Source organism: Phalaenopsis equestris, unplaced genomic scaffold, assembly GCF_001263595.1.
Source record: "Phalaenopsis equestris unplaced genomic scaffold, ASM126359v1 Scaffold000464, whole genome shotgun sequence".
Classification (NCBI taxonomy): domain Eukaryota; kingdom Viridiplantae; phylum Streptophyta; class Magnoliopsida; order Asparagales; family Orchidaceae; genus Phalaenopsis; species Phalaenopsis equestris.
This window is the reverse complement of record NW_018164905.1, coordinates 104,769-131,801: the sequence shown is the minus strand read 5'-3', so window position 1 is coordinate 131,801 and position 27,033 is coordinate 104,769. Positions and strand designations below refer to the sequence as shown.

Genomic DNA, 27,033 nt, shown 5'->3' with positions numbered 1-27,033 from the left:
GGTCGTTTTGACTTTCCGCCGGCTGAAATAGATTACAGTGGACCGAATTTTTCAAACTCAAAATTTGAAGAATGCTTCCAAATTTAACTCTTACCAGGAATATTATGCTTTTTTCAAATCTCTCTTCTGTCTCCGTCTCTGCACCTCGAAGATACCCGAGGCTGCAAGAGTCCAGATCTATGATCTAGTCTCCAGTTTCTTTGCTCTAGGGCTTTGGTTGCCATACTCTACCCTGACGAGGATTTTTTTTTTGGCTAGATCGGTTTTTGTAGCCGACCGGCATCCGCTTTTTTTTTTTTGGCTAGACCGGTTTCTGTAGCCGACCGGCATCCGCTCAGTCTTCGCTGTGAGGTACTCTTTTGCTCGTTTTTGGGGCATCGTTCTCGCTGGTACTGGCATCGTTCTCGCTGCTACTGCAATAGCAGTGCTTCCGATTCGTTCTAGCCGAAAGTTCCTCCGGATTTCATTTATTTTCCTGTCCTGGTTTTGACTTCCCTGAGATTTCATTTGTTTTTGATGTTCATGCTTCTTTCACAAAGCTAAATTAGTTACCTTTGAGCATCTGAGTTAGTGAAAAGAGAAGTCTGTTGTGAGAATGGCTGAAACCATGGAAGGGAATCGTTGGGAGGAGATGTTGAAAAGAATTTTACCACCTGGAACTCCGATTCCTGATGGTCCACTTAATCTAGACTACTCTATTGCCATCGAGTATGATGGTCCTGATGTTGACTATGATCTTCCCAGCGTTGATCCGGTCAGCCTGAGCTACAGGTCCATTCCTACAGCAGAGCCCATCTCTGGATCCCAAGATCGGCCAGTGGAGAACGGAGGGCTGCAGGTTGTGGAGCCAACTCCTCCAACTGTCTCCTCCTTCTCGGGCCATGCCAGTTCCTCTCGCCGGAGCCCTAGGGGCTCTGGGAGCTCGGAGTCAGTTGTTTCTGTTTTACAGAATCAAGAGTTCTCAGGTCCGTCAAATTCTGAGTCTCCTCGTTCTGTCCATAGCCCTCCCTCTGCCCAAAGCTCTCCACGCAGACCAACATATCGATTGGTGAATGAGGTAAAGAGGGTACCCGTAGTTACTTTTGAAAGTATTGAGAAACCCAATAGTAAGGAATTATATGCTGGGGGATCTGCTTCGCCTCAATACGTTGGTGTTTCAAGGAAGGAGAAGATCAGTGTTTGCTATCGTTGTGGGAAAAGAAAGTGGGAGAGAAAAGAATCTTGTTTTGTTTGTGACGCAAGATACTGTAGTAATTGCGTACTTAGAGCCATGGGGTCGATGCCAGAGGGGCGCAAGTGTGTACAGTGCATAGGGCAGCCAATTGATGAGTCAAAGCGGTCTAAGCTTGGTAAAAGTTCTAGGATATTGTCCAGGTTGCTAAGTCCTTTGGAAGTAAGACAAATATTAAAGGCAGAAAAGGAATGTCCAGCTAATCAACTAAGACCTGAGCAGCTCATAGTTAATGGATGTCCTTTGCGGCCAGAAGAGATGGCAGACCTGCTTGGTTGCCTTTTACCACCTGACAAGTTGAAGCCTGGAAGTTACTGGTATGACAAGGAATCCGGTCTTTGGGGAAAGGCACGTTATACACTGTGTTCTATGCTTGTTTACATTTGAGAGTTTATTATTTTACTGACTTGTTGCTAATGCTTTATTTGCCTTATCGTTTGGCAGGAGGGAGAGAAACCAGATCGAATTGTAAGTTCAAATTTGAATTTCACTGGGAAGCTTGCAAGCAATGCAAGCAAAGGAAACACTCAGGTTTATATAAATGGCAGAGAAATTACCAAGACAGAGCTGAGGGTGCTAAAGGTATGTACTTTTGTTTACATAAGTGATTATGGGTGTGTTTGGGACAGCTGTGGCTGTATGGAATCTCAGTTCAAAAGTTGTTATGAAAAATCTACTGTCTAAAAGCTGGTGTTCAAAAAATAGTTAATCTATCTGGAAAATGTAGTTTTGAAAGTATTGTTTGTGAATAAATATTTGAAATATCTCTCTACTTGTATCATATAATACTCATAGTTTAATGGATATATGTAATTCTTGGATTTAACTGTATTATATTAAACTAGTAGAAATACAAAAATAAACTGAAAGTTAAATTGTATAGTTAAGAGTTGAAGGGATAGTGAGAATGAGATAAAAATAATGAAGATAAAGTGATTTAACTATCCAATGAACCTGTGCTGCCTAGTTTAGACAAGAATCTGCTTATTTGTACCTACATGATAACATATAAAAGAATACTTATCGTGTCAACTATAGTAAGTAATGACTAACTAGTAACCACAACAGTCCCACAGCCAGAAGATCATCTTGCCCATCCCATGCAAAAGAAGAGTTTAGAGGAATAAGCCAAGCAAATTGGTTGTCCATGAATGACAGTCAAGCAAACTTTACTTGTGAAATCATAATTGCAAGCCACTGTGAACTTTTCCACACAAAACAAAAACAGTTCAACTAAAATTAAAACATAGAATATATAAAAAACTATTTAAATACAATAGCACTTCAAGCATCACTCAGTTATATTATATAATACTCGCTCATAAAAAATATTCATTTAATACTAAATTAACCATTAGCTAAATTATCGGTAATTTACTTTCGTAACTTTGTCATCTTATCAAAACCTTTTCGATCAATTTTGTAAGGGTTGACAATATCATTATTAATATTCATCATCGATCGAACCAATCAATATTAATATGCTTCAGAAGTCACTGATTCATTTTTATCTACTTATAAAGTCAACATTAAAATGAATGATGAGGTTGTATGTAATTATTTAGCGTCATTGTTGTACTGACAATTTTAATATATTTTTTGAAAGAATATGTAGGCATATCTTGTAGCATTACCTATTTTTTATTCCAAACTCTAAAAGTCCTCTTAATGACACTCAATAAGGATGAACAACACTTACTAAACTTCTCTTTTTATCTTCGTACAATTTAGCTAGTCATTTTGAAGTAAGGAATGTGATATTTTGTGTTTAACAATAGCTTAAAAAATCCTCTTTATAATGGATAACTAAAATCCATTAAATAATATTTTTTGTTTAGAATAGTCAATCATTAGTTACTCTATTATTAAAGTTAATATAATGCTTACTTAAGAGTCAACCAACGTTGAGGCGACAAGGGAAACTTATGCAGATGGGATCATATTACAAACTTAAAGATTCGATTATCGTGAGTATCACCTTCCCAATTAGTCATGACAAAAGAAAAACATATATTAAAGTCTCATGGTACCGTTATATTCTGGGTGGGTGTATCATTACATCCAATGTATGTGACCTTATTAACATTTGACACGTTTATCAATGTGTCCCATCAGTAGCATAAATACAATTCTATATCACATTGTGATCCGTTTAAATTTTAAAATTTGAATTTTTAAAAACATAACAATGATTGTAATATATATTGAAGTATGATATATATTGATGATTTCTTGATATTTCTCTAACATATTTCGAAAGGTTGAATTTTCAAATTTAATAATTTCAGAAGACATACTTATCAAAATATTCACACTAATTGAAAAATATTTATTTATGTTTTCATATGAGTGTTAAAATCCCTCACAAGTCACTCTTATAGTCTCATCATGTGATAAAATGTAAAGTGTTATAACTAATATCTCCCTTGAAGTCGTTCTAGAAGAACAACACATACCGCAACTAGTGTGTAGCTTTCAAAAAATCCAATAAAGATTACTTGACTCATATGAAACGTGTTATGGAGTCTCATTGGATGACCAACCCCCCTCCCTCTTCCCCCAAACAGTTATTTATCCAGACGTCCCCTCTAAATGTTGACGTTATCAATGGAGTTTGAGAGATTATAAATCATAGTACTCAGTCATCGCAAGTGCAATGGTTACAATAATTTTTTTTTTGCATCGCTCTCTATGTTCTCTTTGATTAGGATTCATTGTTGTAAAATATAAATTGTTACTCAATAAATATTACACATGATGTATTTGAGAATATGATAGCACAAGTACTAATGTAACATCATATGATATCACAAGTATAAGATTCCAAAAAATTATATCACAAATAACATAACAGTTCAATATATGACAAGTAGTAACATCTCAACACAATATATCACAAGTATAAACATCATAACCGAAGGTATCAAAAGTACTTACATTGCAACACAAGATATTGCAATTATAAACATCACATTTTAAGATATAATAAGTACTAATATCACAACACAAAATATCACAAGTTCACAGAAGATATCACAAGTAAAATAAAATATCATTGTATCAAATGAGATGACACATTACAAGTAGAAAAACAACGAGTAATTGTTCTACCAAAATAGTAGCATAAAAAGTAATAGTTCTACAAAAATAAAGTGTGCTTCACTCAAAGCATATAAAATTAATATGAATCATTAATCACAATTTTTGTAGAAGTGTAACTAATGAACTCTCCTCTCAAATGTCATGGATATGAAAATCTTTATCTTAATAGAATCTTCAAGTAACTTCATTGCGTAAAGATATAAAGGATTATCTTCATAAACTTCATTTGTTTATTCCAATATTTTTATTACCTCATGACTAAGTGAAGATTGTTGCTGAATTGGTACAGCCTCAAAAAATAAGTTTGTGCATGCTGTAACTAATTATTATATATATTTGACTTCTTAGATATGCATGACCAAATTTTTTACTGCGATCTACCCTTACTTTTAAATAAGACGGACTCGTAGCATAATTAGATTGCTATGTTCATTTTTTTCATGTGATGATCTTTGAATATTATCAATTAGGTTCTCTCTACATTCTTGCAAACCTTGAGGAGTTCAAACATGTTCGCGAGTTGCAAATTCACTAACCTGAGATCAAGCTTCTCTAACTCATGTTCGATTCCACCAAACATAAATTTCTCAGTATTTGCCACAGTCTTCCATTCATATAATCAAAAGTAAAAATTATATCAAATAATTCTTCTTATAAATGAAATAGAAATATAAATGTCTTAAAATTTATTTCATCTCTGATTTTCCTTTTGACCAACTTGTTGATGCATCTATGGTATTTTTAATTGGATCCCAGCCATGTTCAGTAGATCTTCTTTTGAACACTTTTCATATTTGCCAATCATTTTTTAACTAATCCTATTTATTATTTAATTGCGTTCCATCATATAAACTTCCGATTCTCTCATGAAATTTTTTTGTAATGTTTTGTCAAACTTCTTTGTTGAAATATGTTTTTGACCTATTTCTTAATTCACTATCTTTAAAATAATTGTCAAAATTTTTTATTTATTTATTTTTCCCTTATAGCGAATGATGTGTTGTCTCTTGTGTTGCCCATTTGCTATTATATCTAACCAATTTATATATGATTTCAAATCTTTCAATCATATGATGATAATTAATCTTTTTCAAAATTTTCAAGAGCTAAAATAAATAATTAAACAAATCAAAGTTCCTTTCAAGAATCTAACAAAAAAAAGTGAAGAAAGATCACAACCATAAAACATAAAAAACAAATAAAATTTTTCAAGGTAATGATTATCAAACATTAAAAATAAAAGGATGATTTCTTTTATGGAACTTTACATACATACCACACAATTCCTATGAATTTACAAATTTAACATAATTTTATCATATAGTTCATGTCTTGGACAAATAATAGATATGACATTGTTACATATGAATGTACAACTTGCAAAATTCATTACTTTTCGTTGAGATCCCACTAGACATTTTTTTTTCTGACGCACATACCACACAATTCCTATAAATTTACAAATCTAACATCTAAACTTATTATGATTAGCAAAATGTAAGACCTAAAACTTCAATGAAACCACAAAACTATCACTTTGTTTGTGATGTGGTTATGGGAGAATGTGAGATCTTGGATGACAAAGTATTGAATCGAAAAAAATTGAGATGGGCATAAAGTTGTGATTCTTGGATTCTTAGAGAACCGACACGAGGTGAAAGAAATGAGGATTTGGTTCTCCTAGTTTGGTTTTTGTCCAATGAGGGGCTTTGCAAACAAAATAGAAAACAAGAATGATCGAAGGCTTCGATTTTATCAGTCTAAGGTGTTGAATTGAAAGAAAAAAATTGGGGAAGACTACTTATTTCTACTTGCAAAAGGAGAGAGGCGGAGGAGGAAGATGAGACGGTTCTTACATAGGGTTTCTCAGCAACGCGAGGATCATGCGGCATTCTTGCAAAGAGGAGGCAAATGCGAGAGCTAGGGCACGGCTAAAAATGGCTATGGATACTTAGGAAAAATTAACGCGATAGAAACACAAACACGACCTATACCCGTCGTTGCGATTATAATCGAAATCACCCCGAGTTTTGTTCGCGTTTGGTGGAACACATTATTCAAATGAACTCAGCCCAAAAAGCTCAAATAAATGCCCCCTATGTGTTATCCTGTTTATATCTCCTTCTAATATGTTTGTCAGTGTCGCACTTTAAAATAATTATTTCTTTTTGTAACTTTATTTGCTTTCAGGTTCTTTTTTTGCTGAGTTGTGTAAGAGTCAAGTTCATTGATTTGTTTACATCATGCAATGTCATGATATGAAATTGTGAATTAGCTAATTTTCATGAAATTATTGGAGTATTCAGTCGCTAAAATAAGAATCTGGCATATCCATTAATCAAAGACTTAAATTTGTAAGTTCTATATATAGGATCTTCCCATGATATATTCTGGGCCACTATTAGAGGTTTGCTATATAAGAAGAGAGCATTTTGACTCCTTGTTTTGATTTGGTCAAGCATTTATAAATTATTATTCATCTCACTTATTTGATGTGTTGTGTTCTACTTGCGGGCTAGTTCATTGATGCTGCATTTTTCCATTTATGTTCGATTACATATTTCCTTCTGAAATTTGGGTTATTCTTCTTACATGTTTACGCCCAAAATTTACAAATGCTTGTTTTTTTTCAGCTAGCAAATGTACAATGCCCAAGAGATACCCATTTCTGGGTCTATGAAGATGGCCGTTATGAAGAAGAAGGTCAAAATAACATCAAAGGAAAAATCTGGGAATCGGTAAATGCTTTTTAAAGTGACTTTTTTTTTAGCTTAAATGCTTTGTGCTTATAATCTTTTTTCTATGGGAAATTTTTTGATTTTCATTACTTCAAGCACCATTTTTCTTATATTTGGCAGGCATTAACAAGGATAGCATGTTCTTTATTTTCATTGCCTGTCCCTCATACTACCTCACATAGAACAAGGACTGAGGCTCCCTATTCAGCTAGAACAGTTCCTGAGTACTTGGAGCCTAAAAGGATCCAAAAACTTTTACTACTTGGATATCCAGGAGCAGGAACAAGCACCATCTTTAAACAGGTCAGTAATACACTCAATTGCTATAGTAGCTTTGTGTTTATGTAGACTTTGCATTCTTCATTATAGAATATTCCATATCTTTACTTTCTGTTTGTGCATCTTAAGGTCTTCTTGTTCTTACATGCAGAGTTTAGAGGCCTAGTGTGGAATGCTTATAATCAAATAATATAAGAAAACTGTAGAAATATGACAGTCAGACGTGTTTGTAATATGGTTTCTATATAAGTTCTTGCAATTTGGATATACTTTGTTGAATCAATATCAGTTTTCAGAATCACAATTATACCAAACTGTAGATTGTGAACATTGCTCTTCACTGCCAAGGCCCTCTTTGCCTTTTGGAATAAGGTTTTTCTTGGACCATCTTCAAAATGTATCCAGATCTGAACACACCACTTAACTCTTCCAAACAAAGCATTAAAAGAAAAAAAAGAAGATGCGTCCTTGTAAACCGAGCAAGAGAACATGAGTTATACTAGGACAATATTGCATTGATTCGTCTTGCTTTTTATATCTCTTCTTTCATGATTCATCTCTTTCTTCTACTCAATGATATTTCATTTCTGCATATTAATGTAGAAATTGATATAGATGGCATAAAAATTGTGAATCAATCAATTATATTTGCATCGACTTACATAAGAATCCTTATACTGCATCAAGATTTTGTCTGGAATTGTACAAAAATTTTGATTGCCAAGTAGAATATGATTACTAGAGATATGGATTCACGCTCCTAGTCTGTGTTGCTCTTTTCATGTTTCATGTGTAAAAATCTCTCTTACATGAATATGAATTCATTATCTGGTGTGTGCAAATACCTACATGTGTGAACAGCTTTATTTTATAATTTGGTAAATTGATAAAATAATGAACTATATGATAGCAACACATACGGTGTTCAATCATCTTATCTAGAATATATTCTATCAAGTAGGTAAGGATGGCCCATTTGACAGGCCCAACCAATTTGTAACTTGGAAAGAACATCAGGAGAGCCATGGACATTAAAAACATAAACATATAATTATCTTGCATACCAAAATGGGGATTTTGTACATTGAATGTTATGACTTTTATGACATTACAATGGGGTTTTCTATTGTTGAATAACTATATTGTTCAGCGTCTGCTATTATTTGTTGGGCATTTTGCATGTTGAACTTACTATCTTTTATGATATTGGAGTTTGGTTAAATTTTTTTTTCAAACCCTTGATTTGGTCCCATTGTTTTTCATAACTAAGGATATAATTCTTTAACCGTGAGTGTAGTCATTGAATTACTCAATTACCCTTTTAATATGTATTCTGCCCAGCATGTCTCCTGTCACTTCAAAATGGGTTGAGTAGTTTGAGGATGGGATGGATTGAAAAACCACCCTCCAGCCTATATTTATCACATTCTTTCTCTCTCTCACTCTCACTTCATAGAGAAAGAATGTGTGAAAATGCGATGGGTTTTTAAATGTTGGGGCTCTTTTCCAACCTCGATGCGTAGATGTGACTACCCTAGTTGTTGTCACCTAGCCTAAGTCAATCTGATTTATTTAGAGAACTTATGGCCTCAACTCAATCTGATTCTCTTAATTTTGAAAGCCGGGGCTTACATTTTGAAGGAGGGTCTGTGTCAATTGAAAGTTAATGCAAATGGCATATGCTAGCTTCTAGATTGAGTTTGGTTGGAATTATTTGTAGGTAGCTACTTCAAGGAGAGAGCTTGGGCTTCATGATCATGGTTTTAGCCTGAAATCATTTGAGACTTAGGGTGTGTTTGGGGTGCCATTTTGGATGCTTATCATTTTGAAAACGCGATTTGGAGTGTTTGGCAGGTGGCTCTCTGGTAGCTTTTCAACACAAGTCGTCGGCGAAACAGTGAAAGAGGAAGTGGGAACAAGGGGAGTAGGTGCTTTCCATGGCTTTGGCTTCGTTTCCAGTGCGAAGTCTCTTTGTTACCCCTTTGCAAATGTTGTAATCCCCTCTTATGTGCCCGCAAATACCCCTCGATTCTCCTTCTGCCCCCTCCATTCTTTCACCGCGGCTTTAGGGCAAAATCCTGATCCCCTTCTCTTCTCCATTCGTTCTCGCTGCTGTCGCCTCTCACCGGCTCTCATTGGCTTTTAATTGACTCATAATGTCAAACGTTAGGTCTTACAAATCTTAGCTAGAGAGTGGCCCAATGATTAGAATTGAAATTGATTTTGCATGTACTTTAACTCAAATATTGAGGTGATGACTCGCTTAGACCTTTGGATCAATTGGTAACCAGTAAGCTCTAAATATGTTAATAGCAGTTGGAAGATCTTGAAGATGAAGCTAATTTGAATGTTAGTTACATGGGATGATGATGTTGAGTTGAACTGTTTGTAGAGCTTTAGAGTTGGTGTTGGTGCATGTTATTGAAAAGGCCAAAAATTACAAGCTTGGATTGTCTTATTTATTTAGCATTGATTTTGTTGTGGACTAGAGTTATATTTTGGTTATGTGCGGTCAGAGGTGGATTGTGGTTAGTCGGGTTTAGGAGGGTTATCTAGTGAAGGTATGAGAGTAGTAAGGGTTGCTTTGAAGGTATGTTGAGGGGTGAAAGTTGTCTCGAGGCTAGTGGAGATAGCGAAAAGTGGATGGTTATTTTTTTGGGCTAAGAGAATGTTTTGGGATATTTCCAATGTAATGTGAAGGCGTTTGAAGATTGCCAAGGCTTTGGAGGGATGAGCAAAATTGAGGGAGGGGTAGAACAAGAATAACACTTGACATGGTAAACCCTGTCCTCCCCAAATTGTTAAGAGTTTGAATTGGGCGCCAAGCCTCTTCAAGCATGGGAACAAGCCACCAGGCTTTATTCCGTGAATTTAAGAAGAGCAAACCAAAATTTTGTTAATCAATGACCAAAATATATAGTAACACAACTTTGTTATTTATAGAGTACTTTATAGATGAGTCACTTATGAAGCATTACAAGGATTGATTAGATAGCTATAACTTTAAAGGAAGGCAAAGAAATAACAAAGTTAATCATAGCACTCAAAGCACCCAATTCATAGTTGGAAGGAGCATGGTTCCAATTTGCAAACAGTTTTCTTCTTTAATTTGGGTGGCCAGACCATACATTTCGGATGGAAGTTGGAGCTCGTTTCCATTACTTGATTTTACTGTTCGATTGAAGGGATTGACCATGTACATAGAGAAAGTGGAGTGGCACTTCGATTTGAACATGTGTTGCATTTCAAGGAGGGGCTAACTAAGCTTTGTTCCTTTGCCCATGCTTTAAAATTTGCAATGTCGTTAACATATTTCTTGTAATATTGGTGCAATGCTTTGTGATTTTGATGATGATGAACATATATTTGGGCTGTAAAAGTGGATTGTTGGCATTTATGCTTGCTCTGGTTGGTTGATATTATGTTTTGTGTTAATAAATTCAGGGTTATTGTGATAAATTGGGGCATGAAAGACTATTTAGATGATTTTTCCATCCTAAAGGGGAATTATAGTCATTTAGACTTCATAATATGAAATTCATTGGCATGGATGTGGGATTTTTTTACAATTTAAGGTGTAATGTTACATTTGTCAATGCATTGATATCCTCATGACACACTAACATGAACATTGATTCTTACAAGTCATTGATGGACATGTGTTCCTTTGAAAATCGTAGAATATTTTGTTCTTTACATATTTACCTCTCTTGTGTGGGCCCACCATTATCTCCAAATTTTGAAGGATTTGATTGAGATATTTTAGGAAGCATTTAATTTGTTTATTCCCGTTCTATTATATATATATATATATATATACCACAACAATGACTAGTATTTTTCTTTTTCTAATTTATATGAGTTGGTGAGTTTGTAAATAAAGAGGGATTGATTTTCTAATAAATATGTACCCTATTTTTGAATGAAGAAGAAACAGAATTATTCCTCTTTAAATCCGTTTTTTACAAGGTGGAGCTTTAGACCTTACGTTAGCCGTTGGACCTCCTTCTACAGTCGGAAATCCTCGATGCAGACCTATTTCTCGCTGCAGTCCCCTTCTCTGGTGCTGGATATCCCTGCAGAGGTTTCTTTCTTCATGCAGTCCTCTTCCCTGGCACTGGAAATCCATGCAGGTAGCCAAAAATCCTCCTCAACATTTTCGGCCACCATAAATTCTTCCTGCAGCCTGTTTTCTGTGCTGCATATCTACTGGTACTCAGCCAGAATTTCCTATGGGGGTATTTCTCTGTCGGGCTACTTTTTTCCTGAACTGCTGCATCACACGTCTGCAGCAGCGACAAAAGTAGCTGCAACTAGCTGTGTCCTAATTTCGCTGCAGGCTTGCATCTTCCGTATATGAATTTCTGCCAGATTCCTTTGGCAGCTTGAAAGCCCACATCTACAACACTGCAGACCATATCTATTATTCCCTGCAGGCCCGAATCCCCTCTGCCGAACCCAGCTTCCCTCTATCATATTTCCATCTTCCGGCTCAGAAAATCTGCCGGCTTGTTTGCATTCAACCACAATAATTTTTTCCAATCGTCAAAATTTGCTCTTTCCTGGAGCAACAGCATTTTTCCTGCTGTGCACCAGAGGCAGCAGAACTCTTCCCAACTGTCAGTATTCTTCCTAGAGGCCTTACTCAGTCAGATTTCTTCTTTTAGATCCTTCTCTATTCTCTTTTGCCTCCAGAACTCTCCCTATAACCGAAATTTTTTTTCTGCAGAGCCTCCTCCAGAATATTTTCAGCCGAGCAGCAGACACTTCCTCAAATTCTCCCCACAGGTAATCTTTTTGTTGGAATTCTTGTCTAGCAGAAGTAGGTGCAGTAGCCAATTTTCATCATTTGTTGCAGCAACCAGTTCTCTACTTGCTGAAGCAGTGGTCAACTTCCTTCTTGCAACTAGTTGCAACCCTAAATATGCTCAGGGTTTATGATGAAGCACGGGATGAAGACGCTAATTTTTTTTTTTGAATGTTAATTCCAAATCATTCATCAAGGAATAGCCTATAATATTGAAAAAACTTTTTAGAGATAATTCAGAACTCACCAACTGACACATTAAGAAAATATATTTATTTTCCATCTTACTATTAATGAGAGATTTTAAATTTGGATAATAGATTTAGGAGCCTCTAATCATATGACTACAAAGATCAATTGTGACACCTTGTTTCATATAACCGAGGGAGCCAAAGAGGGAGGAGGAAACGTGGAGGCGGGAAACGAAGGGATATTTTCACTCTATATTTTGTAAGGCGGGTAGACAGGTGAAATTGTGAGGACTTACCAGGGGAATTGATCGACTTGAGATGAAAGCAAGAAGATTGACAGGCGCAAGTTAGGGCTTCCCCATAGCCAAAGGCAACGACTTCGACGGACGACGACGTCTCACTCCAACAGAGAGGAGGCGGCGTCGGTGTCAAGCAGAGGAGCCGACATCAGTGTGGTGCAGAGGAGGAAGCAAGAGGAAGAAGCCGGAGGAGGGAAGTTATCACGGTGTGAGGCCTACCCTTGTACCAAAACCTAGCAAAAGTGGCACAGTGCAAGTCTGTGCAGGTCAAACAAGTTTAGCAGAGGAGGTGATCGATCCGAAGGAGAAAGAAGAGAAGAGAATATTGTGTGGCGGTTGAAGCTTAAGATATGTGTTATAAAGGATTAGATATTGTTAGAATAGAACCAGGATTTGGAATAGAGCAACATTATATTATTGATAGGAGGAGTATTTAAACCCAATTACAATACACAACAAAGGAAAGAAATAAATAGGAAAGAATTAAAATAAAATAAATCAAATAGAAAATACATAATGAAGGATTGAAAGCTAATAATAATTAATAACGACTAGGAATTGTCGTTATAAATCTAATACTCCCCCTCAAGTTGAAGCATTGATGTCAGTCATGTTCAACTTGGATTTAAAGTCATCGAACAAAGACGAGGAAGATTCTAGATGAGGATGTCAGCTAGCTGATCACTGGAGGACACAAAAGAAACACAAATTTTCTCGTACTCGATCTTTTTCTTAATGAAATGTTTGTCAATCTCCACATGTTGGTATGATCATACTGGACTGGATTGTGAGCAATGCTGATGGTGACCTTATTATCACAGAATAACTGCAGCGGGACGTATGTTGACATACGAAGTTCACGAAACATGATGCCTAACCAGAAGACTTCATAGATCCAGAACATGGAGTGGAATTAAGCTTTAGTACTACTCTAGACAACCATAGCTATTTTTTGTTTATTCATGTGACAAGATTTTTCCATACAATTGAACAATATCCGAAGTGAAACATCAATCATGAACCGACCCAACCCAATTAACATTTGTATAAGCAACAATAAATAGAGAGGTGTGATGAGAAAATAACAAATTTGAGTCCGATGTGCCATATAAATACTGGAGAATTTGGTGGACAACTTGGAGATGGTCCTCATAGGGGTCATAATTTAAATGACTCATTATACCAACTGTGACATATGTCGGGGTGAGTATAAGCGAGGTGGATGAGTTTTCTCACAAGGTACTGGTAACGAGTTTTGTTGATAGACACATTATTTGCAATTTTTAAATAATTTTTCATTGTGATCGATAGAGACAACCACTGTTTTGCACATAAGAAGGTTTTGCAGTGCCAGACAAATGCCTCTAGATGACCGAGCCATTTCCATGCCTAAGAAGTATTAGAGAGATCTGAAGTTCTTCATTTCAAAAGAATAAACTAGAATGTCTTTCAAGAATTTCAATGTTGGGAGATCATTACATGTAAGAACAATTTCATTAAATGATAGTCGTTTGGCCATTGGAGGAATGTTGAGACATTACATGTAAGAACAATTTCATTAACATAGACAATAATGATAGTCGTTTGGCCATTGGAGGAATGTTGAGAGAAGAGAGTGTGATTCAATTGAGCCTAAGTAAAACTATGACCCACGACCACCTTTGTGAACTTGTTGAACCAGGCCCTTTGGGATTGTTTTAGCCCATAGAGGGATTTCCACAACCTACGCACTTGTTCTCTGTATGCACTAAAGTCAAAGCTAGGAGGGATAGACATGTATACCTCTTCTTTAAGCTCTCCATTCAAGAATGCAGTATTGATATTTAACTGGGATAAAGGCCAATCCAGCTTCACCACAAGAGACAACAGGACACTAGTAGTGTTTAACTTAGCCATTGTAGTAATTGTCTCATCATAGTCAACTACGTAGGTTTATAAGTACCTATTGGCGACCAATCATGCTTTCTTACCCCGAGGAAGATCAATGACGTCCTACCAGCCTACCTTAGATAGAAGATTTAGACTCCTTCAGAAGTAGAGATACCATGTTATCGGGCGACCACTGCGTCTTACAGACACTGCTCAAAATCAAGGTCTTACTGCCAGATTACACCCAGGAGAATATCTAAGATGACCCCGTCGGAGAAAAAATTGAGTCAGAGTGGAGAACATGTGAAACCAATCCACTTCTTTATTTGACGAATTTGGGCATATTCGAGGAAGTGTTGCAAGTGCCACGGATTTGGGCATATTGAATCAAAATCATGGGTTGATTTGTTTCACGAAGCAGGGCGTTCTTGAAAATTTGGGTAATGATAAATAAACAATGAAGTTTGTGAGAAGAACATAATGATTTAGTTAAAAGAATTTCAAAAACGGGAACATAATAATTCCGAAGGAGTATTTGACAGAATCTGAAAGATGTTCCATCAACATGATTTTAGTTGATCCAGTTGTTCTAACTGGCATCTACACAACTATACGAATACTAAGCAAAAGAGGTGAAGCTCATAAAAAATCTCCAATTAACCTTAATGTTGTCAAAGGAAGGTCGATCGAGGCTACGTTGGAAAGGCTTCGAATCGACATTCCACTATTTTGTGAAGAACAAAGAAAAGATATGGGTGATGAACCCTACGATCCGTCAGATTATGTGATAGAGGAATTCGCAAAAATCAACGTTGTTGAGGCCAGAGCCACATTATCCTCGTGCGATCTCCTTTACCCACCAAGGAGAACGCCGTAGATGAATTTCAGAGGGTCATTTAACAATGTGATGAACATATCAACCAAATGAAGAAACAACTAGAAGAAATGACGATCGCTATAGCCACTATTCAAAGACAATCACAGTCACCGCCGATAGTACCTCCACGGGCAAGCCATCCAGAAAGCTTCCAGATCGTCTATGATAAGGAATTCACTTCGGTCAATGAAGATGATCAAGCAAAGAAAGACTTGGTTCATGAATCAATACCAGAAAAAGATATTAAACTTATGGTGGAACGACAAATGAGAGAAGCCCTAACTCAGTCAAAAGGAGGAGCATTGTTCTAAAGGGTAGACCCTATCCCGAAGAATTTAATGATGTCCAATACCCCATAGGTTTGGCACCACCATCATTCAAGACATATGGTGGAACGGGAAACCCCCGACAACATGTTGCACACTTTCGAGCAAGTTGCTACAACGCGGGGTAGTTGTGTCGTCAATTTATGAGCAGTCTTTCGTGAATCGCTTTTGACTGGTACAAAGAATTACTCAATGGCTCACTGAAAACATTTGCAGTATTGGAAGTCCATTTTGTTAAGCGGTTTGCTAGAGTTAAACACCATATCACCGTCGGTGATCTCGTAGTGGAGCGACAGAAGCCAACCGAAACATTGATGGACTACATCCTGCGATGGAGAAATTTGAGCCTGAAGTGTGAACCACAACTCTAGGAGCAGCACGCAGTTGAAATCCTTCTAAAGAACATCTATGGTCCAGTGAGTTTCTTACTCAAGGGATTCACCATCAGGACATTCGAGACGCACCTTAGCAAAGCTAGGAATCTCCAAGAAGAGCCTGAGCAACTTAGTTTTCTAATGAAAGCCGAGGGACTAGAGCCAATGAAGACATTCGAGAAAAAATCTGGGATAGTTGCAGTGGTCAGCAGGAGCAAGCGAACTTTGCAAATGCAAGACCAACAACCTTGATATACTTATCAACACCCTCGATGGAATGCACAACAGTCATTTCAGCAAAGACCTTATCAGACAAATGAGCCAAGTTTCAACCATGGTTGATCAATTAAACAAAACATACTCCTTTAAAGATGAAGCAATAAAAAAGATGTTCCGCAATTTAATCAAGAAACTCGAATTTAGGTTGCCCAAACCAAGAAGGCCGGACGAAGTCAACAAGAAAGGGCACCCGAGATGTTGGCCGTATCACAGGCTCATTGGACATACCATAGAGGAGTGCTTCAGTTTCAAAGACTGGCTTGAGGAGAACTTCAAGGATGGGTGCATAACGATCCCAGAAGCATATCTGAGGGAACCTGAAAGAGATTCTATAAATATGTTTTCGGTCGATCTCAGTGTTCCACTTGAATCCTATGAGCTAACAAATGATGGAACTTCATTTGATTACTATTGTACTACTTTTGTTGACGAAATGGATGTTAGTAGTATCCGTGTTAGTCTGGCACGCCCACCACAATAAAAGAACTATTTTGTTGTTAGATTTTGTTCCAACATTTAGAAAGCTTATTTGGAATATATATATATATATATATATATATATATATATATTGTTGCATAAATTTTATGATTTCAGGGGAAAGTGAAATTAATGCCCTAATGACGGGGTCCTTCACTTTAAAATTTAGGACTGGGTCCTAAGTAAATTCCGAAATAAAACACTGTGCTTGAAACACAAGTAATTGACTGGTCCTGACTTTCAAACGAGTTATAATATCGTAGGATTTGTCTTAAGAAATATTTGAAAATTGTTAATCAAGGGAGTTCAAATATTCAAAATCTTTAATATATGCTCTACCAGATATAATACTTCTAAATAATAAAAAAAGAAATGGTGCGGGAAAAAAATTAATGTGAAAAAAAAAGAGGCTCCATGAGAAGAAGCTTGAGGTGAGCATAAAATTAAAAATTGATGTTTGAGTTTTTCTTTAATTAATAAAACTTGAAAACTCTTTTAAGAAAATTCTCTTAATATTATACTCAGGAAATAGTTAAGTGATCTTATGTCTTTTGGTCAACTATTAATTGACTCAGAAATTTCTTCGGTAAATAAAAAATGTTTTAATCACATGATCAAAATTTTTGAAATCTGCTTAGGCCTAGAAAGAAAGAATTATATAAAAGGCTGTTTTATTAGCAATTAATGAGAGTTCTATCGTGAAGTCATATCTTTCAGTGCCTAATAGACTCAACCCCAACATCAATTCAAGAACGTCAAAACGATTTCTCAGAACGTGGACAATCTTTACACAAATCAGTGACGAAGAAACAATAACATCCACTACAACGACGATACAATGTTGCAACCTCTTGAGTTGTGCGTCCCTAGAAGTAACATATCTTTATGTGTACTTGAAAGAATATAGTTTTGATACTATCTTAAAGAATGAGTTATTTTTACACATGTTTTCAGTCAGTGGATAATACCTCGAGAAGTACTATGCATCTCGATGTTTCAAAGACAATTTTGTTCTTAGAAACACGGATGCTGCACCTGTCTAAAATTGAGTCCAAATCTTAAAGCAAATACTGTTCTTAAAAAAGAAAAAACCTCTCAAAACTTAAACAAATCAAGTCAAACTATAACAATATATATATGTATATGTATATATATATATATATATATATATATGTATATGTATAAAATAATAATAAAAAAAATCAAAATCAAAATTGCGAACTTCAGTTTTCTTGACCTATCACTAGCGTCACTTTTCTCGGCTCGAAGTTTCCTTCCACAGGAACTTTCTATCATTTTTCTTGTGTGGAAGAGGCTAGTTGGTTCCATCTACATAAAACCACACTCTTTTTTGTCTTTTGCCCCGTTTGTATGTGGGATGACAGTTATTTAATATGAAATCGCATCTCCTTTCGCACAAACATTTCTTCGATCGGCTCTTGAGTTGAATATGAGTTTCTTGACATTCCTTTTCATTCTGATTCTCTTTTACAGATATTTCTTCACAACTTTCCCATATTCCACAAAATATCCAAATTTCACAGATTTCCCACAAATTCAAAATATCAAATTTTAGAGGATGAGGATTTCGACATCCGATTTCGCATTATTTTGAAATAGTTCATATCAAATTTTAGAGGATGAGGATTCCAACATCGGATTCCGCATTGCTTTGTAATGATTCACATATCAAATTTTAGAAGATGAGGATTCCGACATTTGATTCCGCATTGCTTTGCAATGGTTCATATCCAATTTTAGAGGATGAGGATTCCGACATCCGATTCTGCATTGCTTTGCAATAATACATATCAAATTTTAGAGGATTAGGATTTCGATATCCGATTCACATTGCTTGCAATGGTTCATATCAAATTTTAGAGGATGAGAATTCTGGCATCCGATTCCGCATTGCTCTGCAATGGTTCATATCAAATTTTAGAGGATGAGGATTCCAACATCCGATTCTGCATTGCTTTGCAATAATACATACCAAATTTTAGAGGATTATGATTTCGATATCGGATTCACATTGCTTGCAATGGTTCATATCAAATTTTAGAGGATGAGAATTCTGACATCCGATTCCGCATTGCTCTGCAATGGTTTATATCAAATTTTAGAGGATGAGGATTCCGACATCTAATTCCGCATTGCTCTTCAATGGTTCACATATCAAATTTTAGAGGATGAGGATTCCAACATCCGATTCTGCATTGCTTTGCAATAATACATACCAAATTTTAGAGGATTATGATTTCGATATCGGATTCACATTGCTTGCAATGGTTCATATCAAATTTTAGAGGATGAGAATTCTGACATCCGATTCCGCATTGCTCTGCAATGGTTTATATCAAATTTTAGAGGATGAGGATTCCGACATCTAATTCCGCATTGCTCTTCAATGGTTCACATATCAAATTTTAGAGGTTGAGGATTCTGACATTCGATTTTGCATTGCTCTAGGATCTACTTCCTGTCGCAATGGTTCACATTACATTTTAGAGGATGAGGATTTTAACACCGATTTCGCATTGTTTTGCAATGTTTCATGTCAAATTTTAGAAGTTGAGTATTCCGACATTCGATTCTGCATTGCTTTGTAATGGTTCACATATCAAATTTTAGAGGATGAGGATTCTAACATCCGATTCCGCATTGCTTTGCAATGGTTCATATCAAATTTTAGAGGATGAGGATTCTAACATCTGATTTCGCATTGCTTTGCAGTGGTTCACATATCAAATTTTAGATGATGAGGATTCCAATCCGATTTCGCATTGCTTTACAATGGTTCACATATCAAATTTTAGGGCATTAGGATTCCGACATTCGATTTCGCATCGCTTTAAGATCATTTTCTATCACAATGATTCCAATCAAGTCAAATCAAATCTTTAGCAAGGATTTCGATTCCCACACATTTAACATTTCTGAGCTAGTGCAAGGATTCTTCCTCCCGCAACATTTCATACATTTTCACAATTACAAAATTTCCTACGAAATACTAAACATAAACAAAAACAAATCACACCAATCAAAACAAACCATGCAACAAAACAAGCAATACACCAAAATAATAAAAATCAAATCTTGTCATCCCCAGCAGAATTTTTTCTACAATCCATACCTTATCTTTGAGTTGGGAATTTCCTAGTGGAAGCCCCAACTCAAACCCAATTTTAACTCGGGTTCGAGCTCTGTTCCAATTATGTCAACTTAGACGGTTCATCGATTTGGTCGATCCATTCAGTCAACACCAATACGCGCAGCGTGCTTGTCTAACACATCACACCTGTTGGGGTCCATTTGTTGACCTCATTTTTGTGAGATCTTTCCTTCCTCTTCATAGAGCTTACGATTTAGCCATATGATTTTTCTATCGACTATTTTAAAGGATTAGTGCCGAGACCCACACCATTTAAAAACAAACCATCTCTTAACTCTTTTGCGAAGCCTCACAATGATGGTCCCAAGCCATCCCCATTCGGTTGAGTGGTTATGATTTCAAGCTGTTACCATCTAGTTGAGTGGCTAAGCTCATGTACCACCATCACTGGGTTGAGTGGCTAGGATCAACACGTCGTGGCCCGAGTAGAGTTCCTATAAGGTTTAAAAGCCTTAGGACACTGATAATGATCGAAATATAAGTTAATTTTTGAAATGACCGATCAAGAATTTCGCGTCACTTACACCTGTAAAGGCTTCACAATTAATCGAAATATAAGTTAATTTTTGAAATGACCGATCAAGAATTCAAAATTTGAAGACAAATCAAATTTGATACATTTCTAACCCGATCGTCGATGAAGTTATCTGAACAACCTCGGATGACAAAACGGACTGCGCCAACGAGTCCGGAATAGAACGTCAATTTTATGTAAGAATGACACAAATATTGCTATAGTTTTACACACGAACAAATCACACTCAAATCGTTGAATTCGTCCGAACGACCCCAGATGACGGAACAAACCGCTCCAGCGCGTCCGGAACATTGAAATTATCTAGAAAGGACATCTAGTTTGCCATGACTTCATGAACAAGTAAAAAAAGCACGAATTGAGAATTTTAAATATTAAACATTATAAAGAATAACAATAATAATAAAAGAAAATCCCACTTAATCCCTACTCACGCACTCAGAATCGCGACCTAGGCATGCTCTAGTTCCCGCAATCGGCCGCACGCGGCATTCTCGCTCTCGCTCGACATTTCGCCCGAGCCCGACTCCTCCAGCGCCTCGCCCCCCTCCAGCCCCGTCGACTGAACGGCTCGCCAATCGCGAGCTTTCCTCTTTGCCGACCCTTCCTCTCCCCTAGGCCGCCTGTTCTTTCTCCCTAAATGCTCTTCCTCCTCTCCCATCATCCCATTCGACCACCTTGGGGCTGGTAGGTGGTGGTGTCTTCCTTCCTTGCCTATAAAAGCCCTACCTAGAGTGGGTTGGAGGCTATTGAAACTGGGGAGAAGGGGCGGTGCTGCTGAAATTTCTTTGGGCTAGGCTCCAAGAGGTAACTCTTTTCTCTCCCTTAATCGCTCTGTCTCCTTGGTTTGTCCGGTACTCCTTGCTCGGTTGCTTGATACCGCTGTGGGTTTCTTGGTATTTTAACTGTTTTGCTCAATATCCATGCTGCAACCAAGTTTTCACAAAGGCTTACTTGCGCCTCTTTATTTATCGCACTCCACTTGATCTGTTTGAGCCTCTTATTTTACTACACTTGGTCTTTGCAAATGGAGGATAAATGAGGTTTTGAACACTCCAGGATTGAGGTTAAGGCTTCACATAAAAGCATTAAAACTTTTCTTCGTCAATGGGTGTGTTGCTAGTGACATGTATCCCTTTTTTTTATTTATTTCTCTCAACATCAGCTACATATTTTGCTGATTTCTGTGATGCTTAAATTTGCTATTTTTTGGATTTCTTTTTTTACCCCTATGCTGCAAGCCTGCTGGAACCGATATTTATGTAAACCCATGTTTGGTTGATCTTGAATTTTCGCCAACTGGTTGCTATTAGATGGTCGCGGCCATTTGATTAATTGGAGAAATGGGATGCATAACAGGTGATTCTAATATATTTGCATAGCCTTCTTCTCTCACATTTATATTTTCTTGAATATGGAATGCTTACTGTTAGGAGGGATGGTGCTGATTAGCTTTCTTCCTATGTATAATCCAAAGAAATATATACACAGGATGGGACTGTTTTGAACGACTGTTTTCCTGTAGTTTTTTTTTACGAGGCTTTGGATCCTTCTTGTTTGTTTGAAAGTGATGAAGCTTCAGACATTTTTTTTCCTTTAGGAAGGGATGTCTGCTTATTTCAATTGTTTGAAGCACCATGAAATCCACCTTAATCTCTATTGTTTATATTCATCTTTCTTTTTAGTGAGTTCATTTTAAAAACAGGAACATGAGTTTTAGGCTGGTCTTAACTATTCTTTGGAAAATTTACATACATACCACACAATTCTTATATATACCACACAATTCTTAACAATTCTTATATATTTACGTATCTAGCACCTTAACAATGCGAATTTCACCTTCTAAAGATAAAATGATGGCATGATTGTGTGGCTCGCATGGAAGTTACAAGATTTTATTTGGAAATATATTTTCTTTCAATTTCATGATACGAAACATACAAAATTGTTGGAAAATTGCATATGGAATATCAATGTGGCTTACAAGTTGGAACGGGGCTTTAAACACTCTCTTGGTGGTTGCTTTTAATTATGGAGTTTGTGACTTTTGGGTAGCATCCATTGGGTTCATTTGATAGATTTTTGAAGACTTCTATGCATCGATTTGGGCACTTTAAGTGCTGATTTTTGGAGGCTTTTATACATCGATTTGGGCACTTTAAGTGCTGATTTTTGGAGGCTTTTATACATCGATTTGGGCACTTTAAGTGCTGATTTTTGGAGGTCTTTACGCACCTTTTGGGACTGATTTGATCATTGTTTTGAAAAATTTAAACGCCTTTAGGTCGATTCACTTGCGATTTTACTTCTTAGCTGATTTTTTTTTATAAGTGGGCCGGCCTCTTTCTTCGTTGATTTATTTTTGTTATTCTTTTTCTTATCAATGGTTAAGTTAAAAATGAGAATTTTTGATTTAATTATTTTCAGGATTGATTCACACCTTTAAAAAATAAAAAGAAAAAAGGGGGGGGGGTAATCAGAGGGGAGGGAACTATAAAAAAACAATGATAATTAGTCTGTTGACATAATTGAAGCCCAAAGGAAAATGGGGTAGGAAATCATTCACCTTTTTTTACATAAGAATGATAAAATTTTAATTGTGAGAATTGAGAGAAAATAGGAGCTTAAATGATTCAAGAGTTAGGAACATAAATTGAAAGATCAGTAAATTATCAATTAGATTTAAGCTCAATTGTTTTAAATAGGATTGAAACACATTTCATGAATATTTTTTTTGGCAAAATTATAGGTTTACCCCCTGAGTCTTAAGGGCATGATGGTGAGCTATGTTTGATTTAAATATGTTCGAGGATTAGTTGAGAAACACTTTATTGAAGATATAACACTTTAAAATACTTCAAGCTCAAATTGAAGTGTGGGTTTCCTAGATTTTAGGAGCCCATCCTAGGTGAGAGTTTATCTATCTAATTTTCAAATGGATACCGAAGCTAGGCACCTGACCCTAATTCATAAGTTAGTTAAAATAATAGACATGATATGCACCTGGCTGTGGTTTATGACTGATTTAATTAAATCAAATAGTGAAATTCTAAATTCTAATCAAATAGTGAAATTCTCGTCATAACTTGATTGAAAATAAAACCCAATGTTTCGGAATTTGAGCTTGAATTTTACACTCAAATCCTTCTAGCAGTTGGGGACATTCCTAATGTCACATATAAATCACACACCCTTAGTCCTTTATACGTGACACTGTGTTTTTTTATTTGTTTGTGTTTTTTTCTACGATTTGTTTCGGGTCTCTGTGGGTCACTTTTAGTTATCTCAGGGCTTTCCATATAGTACTCCGTCAATTATTTTGTTATACATAAACACTTGTTTGTTCTGCTAGCTAAATTTCTCTACAATACTTTTATCTACGATGCTGATCCCATTTACTAGTACAACAATAACAAAAAACTCAAATACCCAAATGTTACAGTATATTTATAGCACTTTACTGCATTTCCTTTATTGCTCTTTACGATATCTTTACTTTATACTGGTTTTATTTACCGCACCTTATACTGTTTTCATTTACTGTACTTCGTTATAGCATAGTTAGTTTATGTATGCTTTAAATTAACTACAAAAAATTTTGGATATTGCATGGTTCAGGAGGTATACTGCAGTAAGTCTTCAATATTGTACACTCACGTATGAGAAACTAAACCTGAAACTTTTACTACATGGCGCATGAAGCAACTCTTCGTGGGTAGCACGACCAAGATGTAGTGGACGGGGGATAACGTTCTACAACAATACAACAAGTCTACAACAACTAAATATTTTCATTAGTTTAAATAACAAGTCATAGAATTTTGAGGTGGTTTGCCTGTCGCAACGGAAGTCCTCACTTGTTGTCTTTAGGTTTTTGCACAAACATATTCTGCAATTATAAGTTCTAATACTTTTTTAGGTTTTCGAGCTTACCGTACGGTAATGTGTAAATCCTTCTATCTTTTTAGGCTATTTGCACGATCAGATATTGTACGAATGTAAGTCCTAAATTCTAAAATAAATTACAGGATTAAAACATTAAATAAACATCATTTCAAAGACATAAAACCAAACAATATGATAGTTGAGAGGTCATTGGGATTTTCCTCGGATTCGTGATTACCCCTACTCTTCATTCATTTGGATTCCTTAAACTAATTGTTCCTATTTGAGTCACTCCCATTTGACTTTCCCGTGTCCAATCTTGGAAACATAAACTTTGAAATTTTGAAGGCAGAACCGCTGATCTTAATCGAGAGTATTCTTAAGTGACCATTGTCATTTAAGATGTAATTAACTATTAGAGCTTGCTTCTATAGGGAACTAAAAAACCCAGATAAAAGAAACCCCATCTAATCTTTATATTAGGTACGAGAACTTGTTCGTCATACATAAAAGGTTTCACAGGCCAAACAGATGTCTCAAAGTTCTTTGGTTTGAGTGGTTGAGCCTACTACAAATGGTATGTTTATCCTTCGGGATACTGTTCGGGATACTGTACTATTTGTGGTATCGCGCTCAGCCGTCCAAACTATCAAATATGTGAGACCTGTTTGGTCTCATTTATTTTAAAATCAAAAGTACTATTTTTTTAAAAAAAATCAAAATTACATTGATATTTATATATCTTTAAATTGAAATTTAAACCATTTTTCCAAAAATCCCGGCCGACAGTGGGGTACCCATTAGCAGATGTCCAGACAGGAGCAATGAATCTCAATTTTGAAATGTGCACTAGTAGTTTGAGGGGGAATGTAAATTCTTAAATGGGACCCAGGTCTTTTCACTGAAGAAGATGTCTTTCTTAAGTGGTCTCTAGTGAGAGTAATACAGTCTGCCACAGATTTCATACCAAAATTGAGTTCTCCTCACATACTTATTACTCAACCACCACATGCTAGGCATGAGAAGTAGATGGACAAAATTTCAAATGTAAGAGCTTGAGAGTTGCATTGAGGTAAACCACCCTCTATATGCAGCTTCCGCCCATGATATGCCAAAAGAGGACGAATACCTTTTCTACCAAAATGTGTTGTGGAATGACAACACCAACATGATCGTCCCACATGGGACTTGACGTCGTGCCATGAAAACCAGAAGCTTCGATGAATGAGGTTGAAGCTCTCCCAATCTTGGGAGACTGACACTCGAGCGGATACGGAAGTGTGAGATCGCCGGAGTGGTGTTTCCTGTAGCAGGAACTCCCTCTAGTGGATAGACCGGCCTTGTGGGACTGTTCAAGATAAACTAGGCCGTTCAGCTCGAGTGGGGTCTCCGATGATCAATTGGGACCGTCAGGATAAACTAGACCGAGCTGCTTTGGGGCGGGATTTTGATGGGGCCGAACTGCCGCCCACCCCTCTCTTTTCTTATGTTCTGCTTCTTTATCATATGGAAGTGTTTTAATGGCTAATTTTTGGATCTTTCTTGCCTTCCCACCACTTCCTTTTGTGTGAAAGTTTCCTTCTTTATTTCTTTCAATTTTTTTTTATTCATGTAATAGTCTATAAATTGTTATTTTCTGATTGTAGGCGGGGAGTTTTGCTGTGTTTGCTTTCAGAAATCTTGTGTGAAGCCTTTTTCTGCCTTGTGGGTTGTATCCGAGGGGATAGTGGTGCTCTGGCTGCATCCTACTTCGAGGTGGTGATGCATCTCCCCTTGTCGTTTTCCCTAACCCTTCTTCTCCGCTGACAATAGCAACCGGCCTTGCTTTCTAGCCTCCCTGACCACCATTTGCAGTCCATTGATCCTGCTAAAGCAGTTTCTCTTTGCTTTCCCACCATTCTAGCCCCATCTCAACACTTGTATTGCGTTCCCTTGCAGCCTCCTTGGCTGTCCAGCCGTCTAGGTCCTTCTCCATCCTTCCCAATACTCCCAATCGACTGCTTCTCACCCCCACTCCTGCTGCCCTTGCTGTCCAGCACCTTCCAGCCACCAATCCGCTTGTCTCTGGTGACCTACGACCATCCATACTTGCTGTCCCTGCAATTTTGTACCTCCCCCTCGCTGCTATCAGCTTTCCTTTGCTGCCACCACCCCTACCAACCATCCCGCTCCACCTAGCCGATCTCCACCACCCTTGGAATGCACCTTAGAGGTGCTTGCTTGCATCGTTAGTATTTATGTTGTTATTTTCTGTTATTTTTTGTTAGAACCCTATTTCTCGATTAATAAAAGTTTCTTTTGAGTGTTTCTGATGTTTCTCCTACTAGTTTCGGTATCAGTTTATTATTTCATTTAGTCATGAACTAATCTATTGAACATAATAGCTATTGATATGACTTAGACCTAATCCAATATAGTAGTTATTAACAACTTCTTCATCATTGTTGGATCATCTTAACTCTTTAGTATCAAGAATTCAAAATCAATTTTACCCCTATTGAGGCTCATTTTGAAAAGAATTTGTTCCTTTCTGTATTGATCATCGGATTCTGCTAAACTATCTTAGTTGACGTGACCTTTTGTAGAGT

The 27,033-nt window shown here is 36.6% G+C and overlaps 1 protein-coding gene across 1 annotated transcript in view; it reads left to right on the top strand.

Annotated features, from left to right (window-relative positions):
• Positions 1-293: 293 nt before the first annotated feature.
• Positions 294-27,033, top strand: part of LOC110027900 (extra-large guanine nucleotide-binding protein 3) — a 60,071-nt gene continuing 33,331 nt past the window's right edge. The window contains exons 1-4 of the mRNA XM_020729524.1: positions 294-1,579; positions 1,676-1,813; positions 6,967-7,071; positions 7,192-7,374. Of these exons, the coding sequence (XP_020585183.1) occupies positions 596-1,579; positions 1,676-1,813; positions 6,967-7,071; positions 7,192-7,374 (1,410 nt within the window). The 5' untranslated portion in view covers positions 294-595. The remainder of the gene's footprint in view (positions 1,580-1,675; positions 1,814-6,966; positions 7,072-7,191; positions 7,375-27,033) is intronic.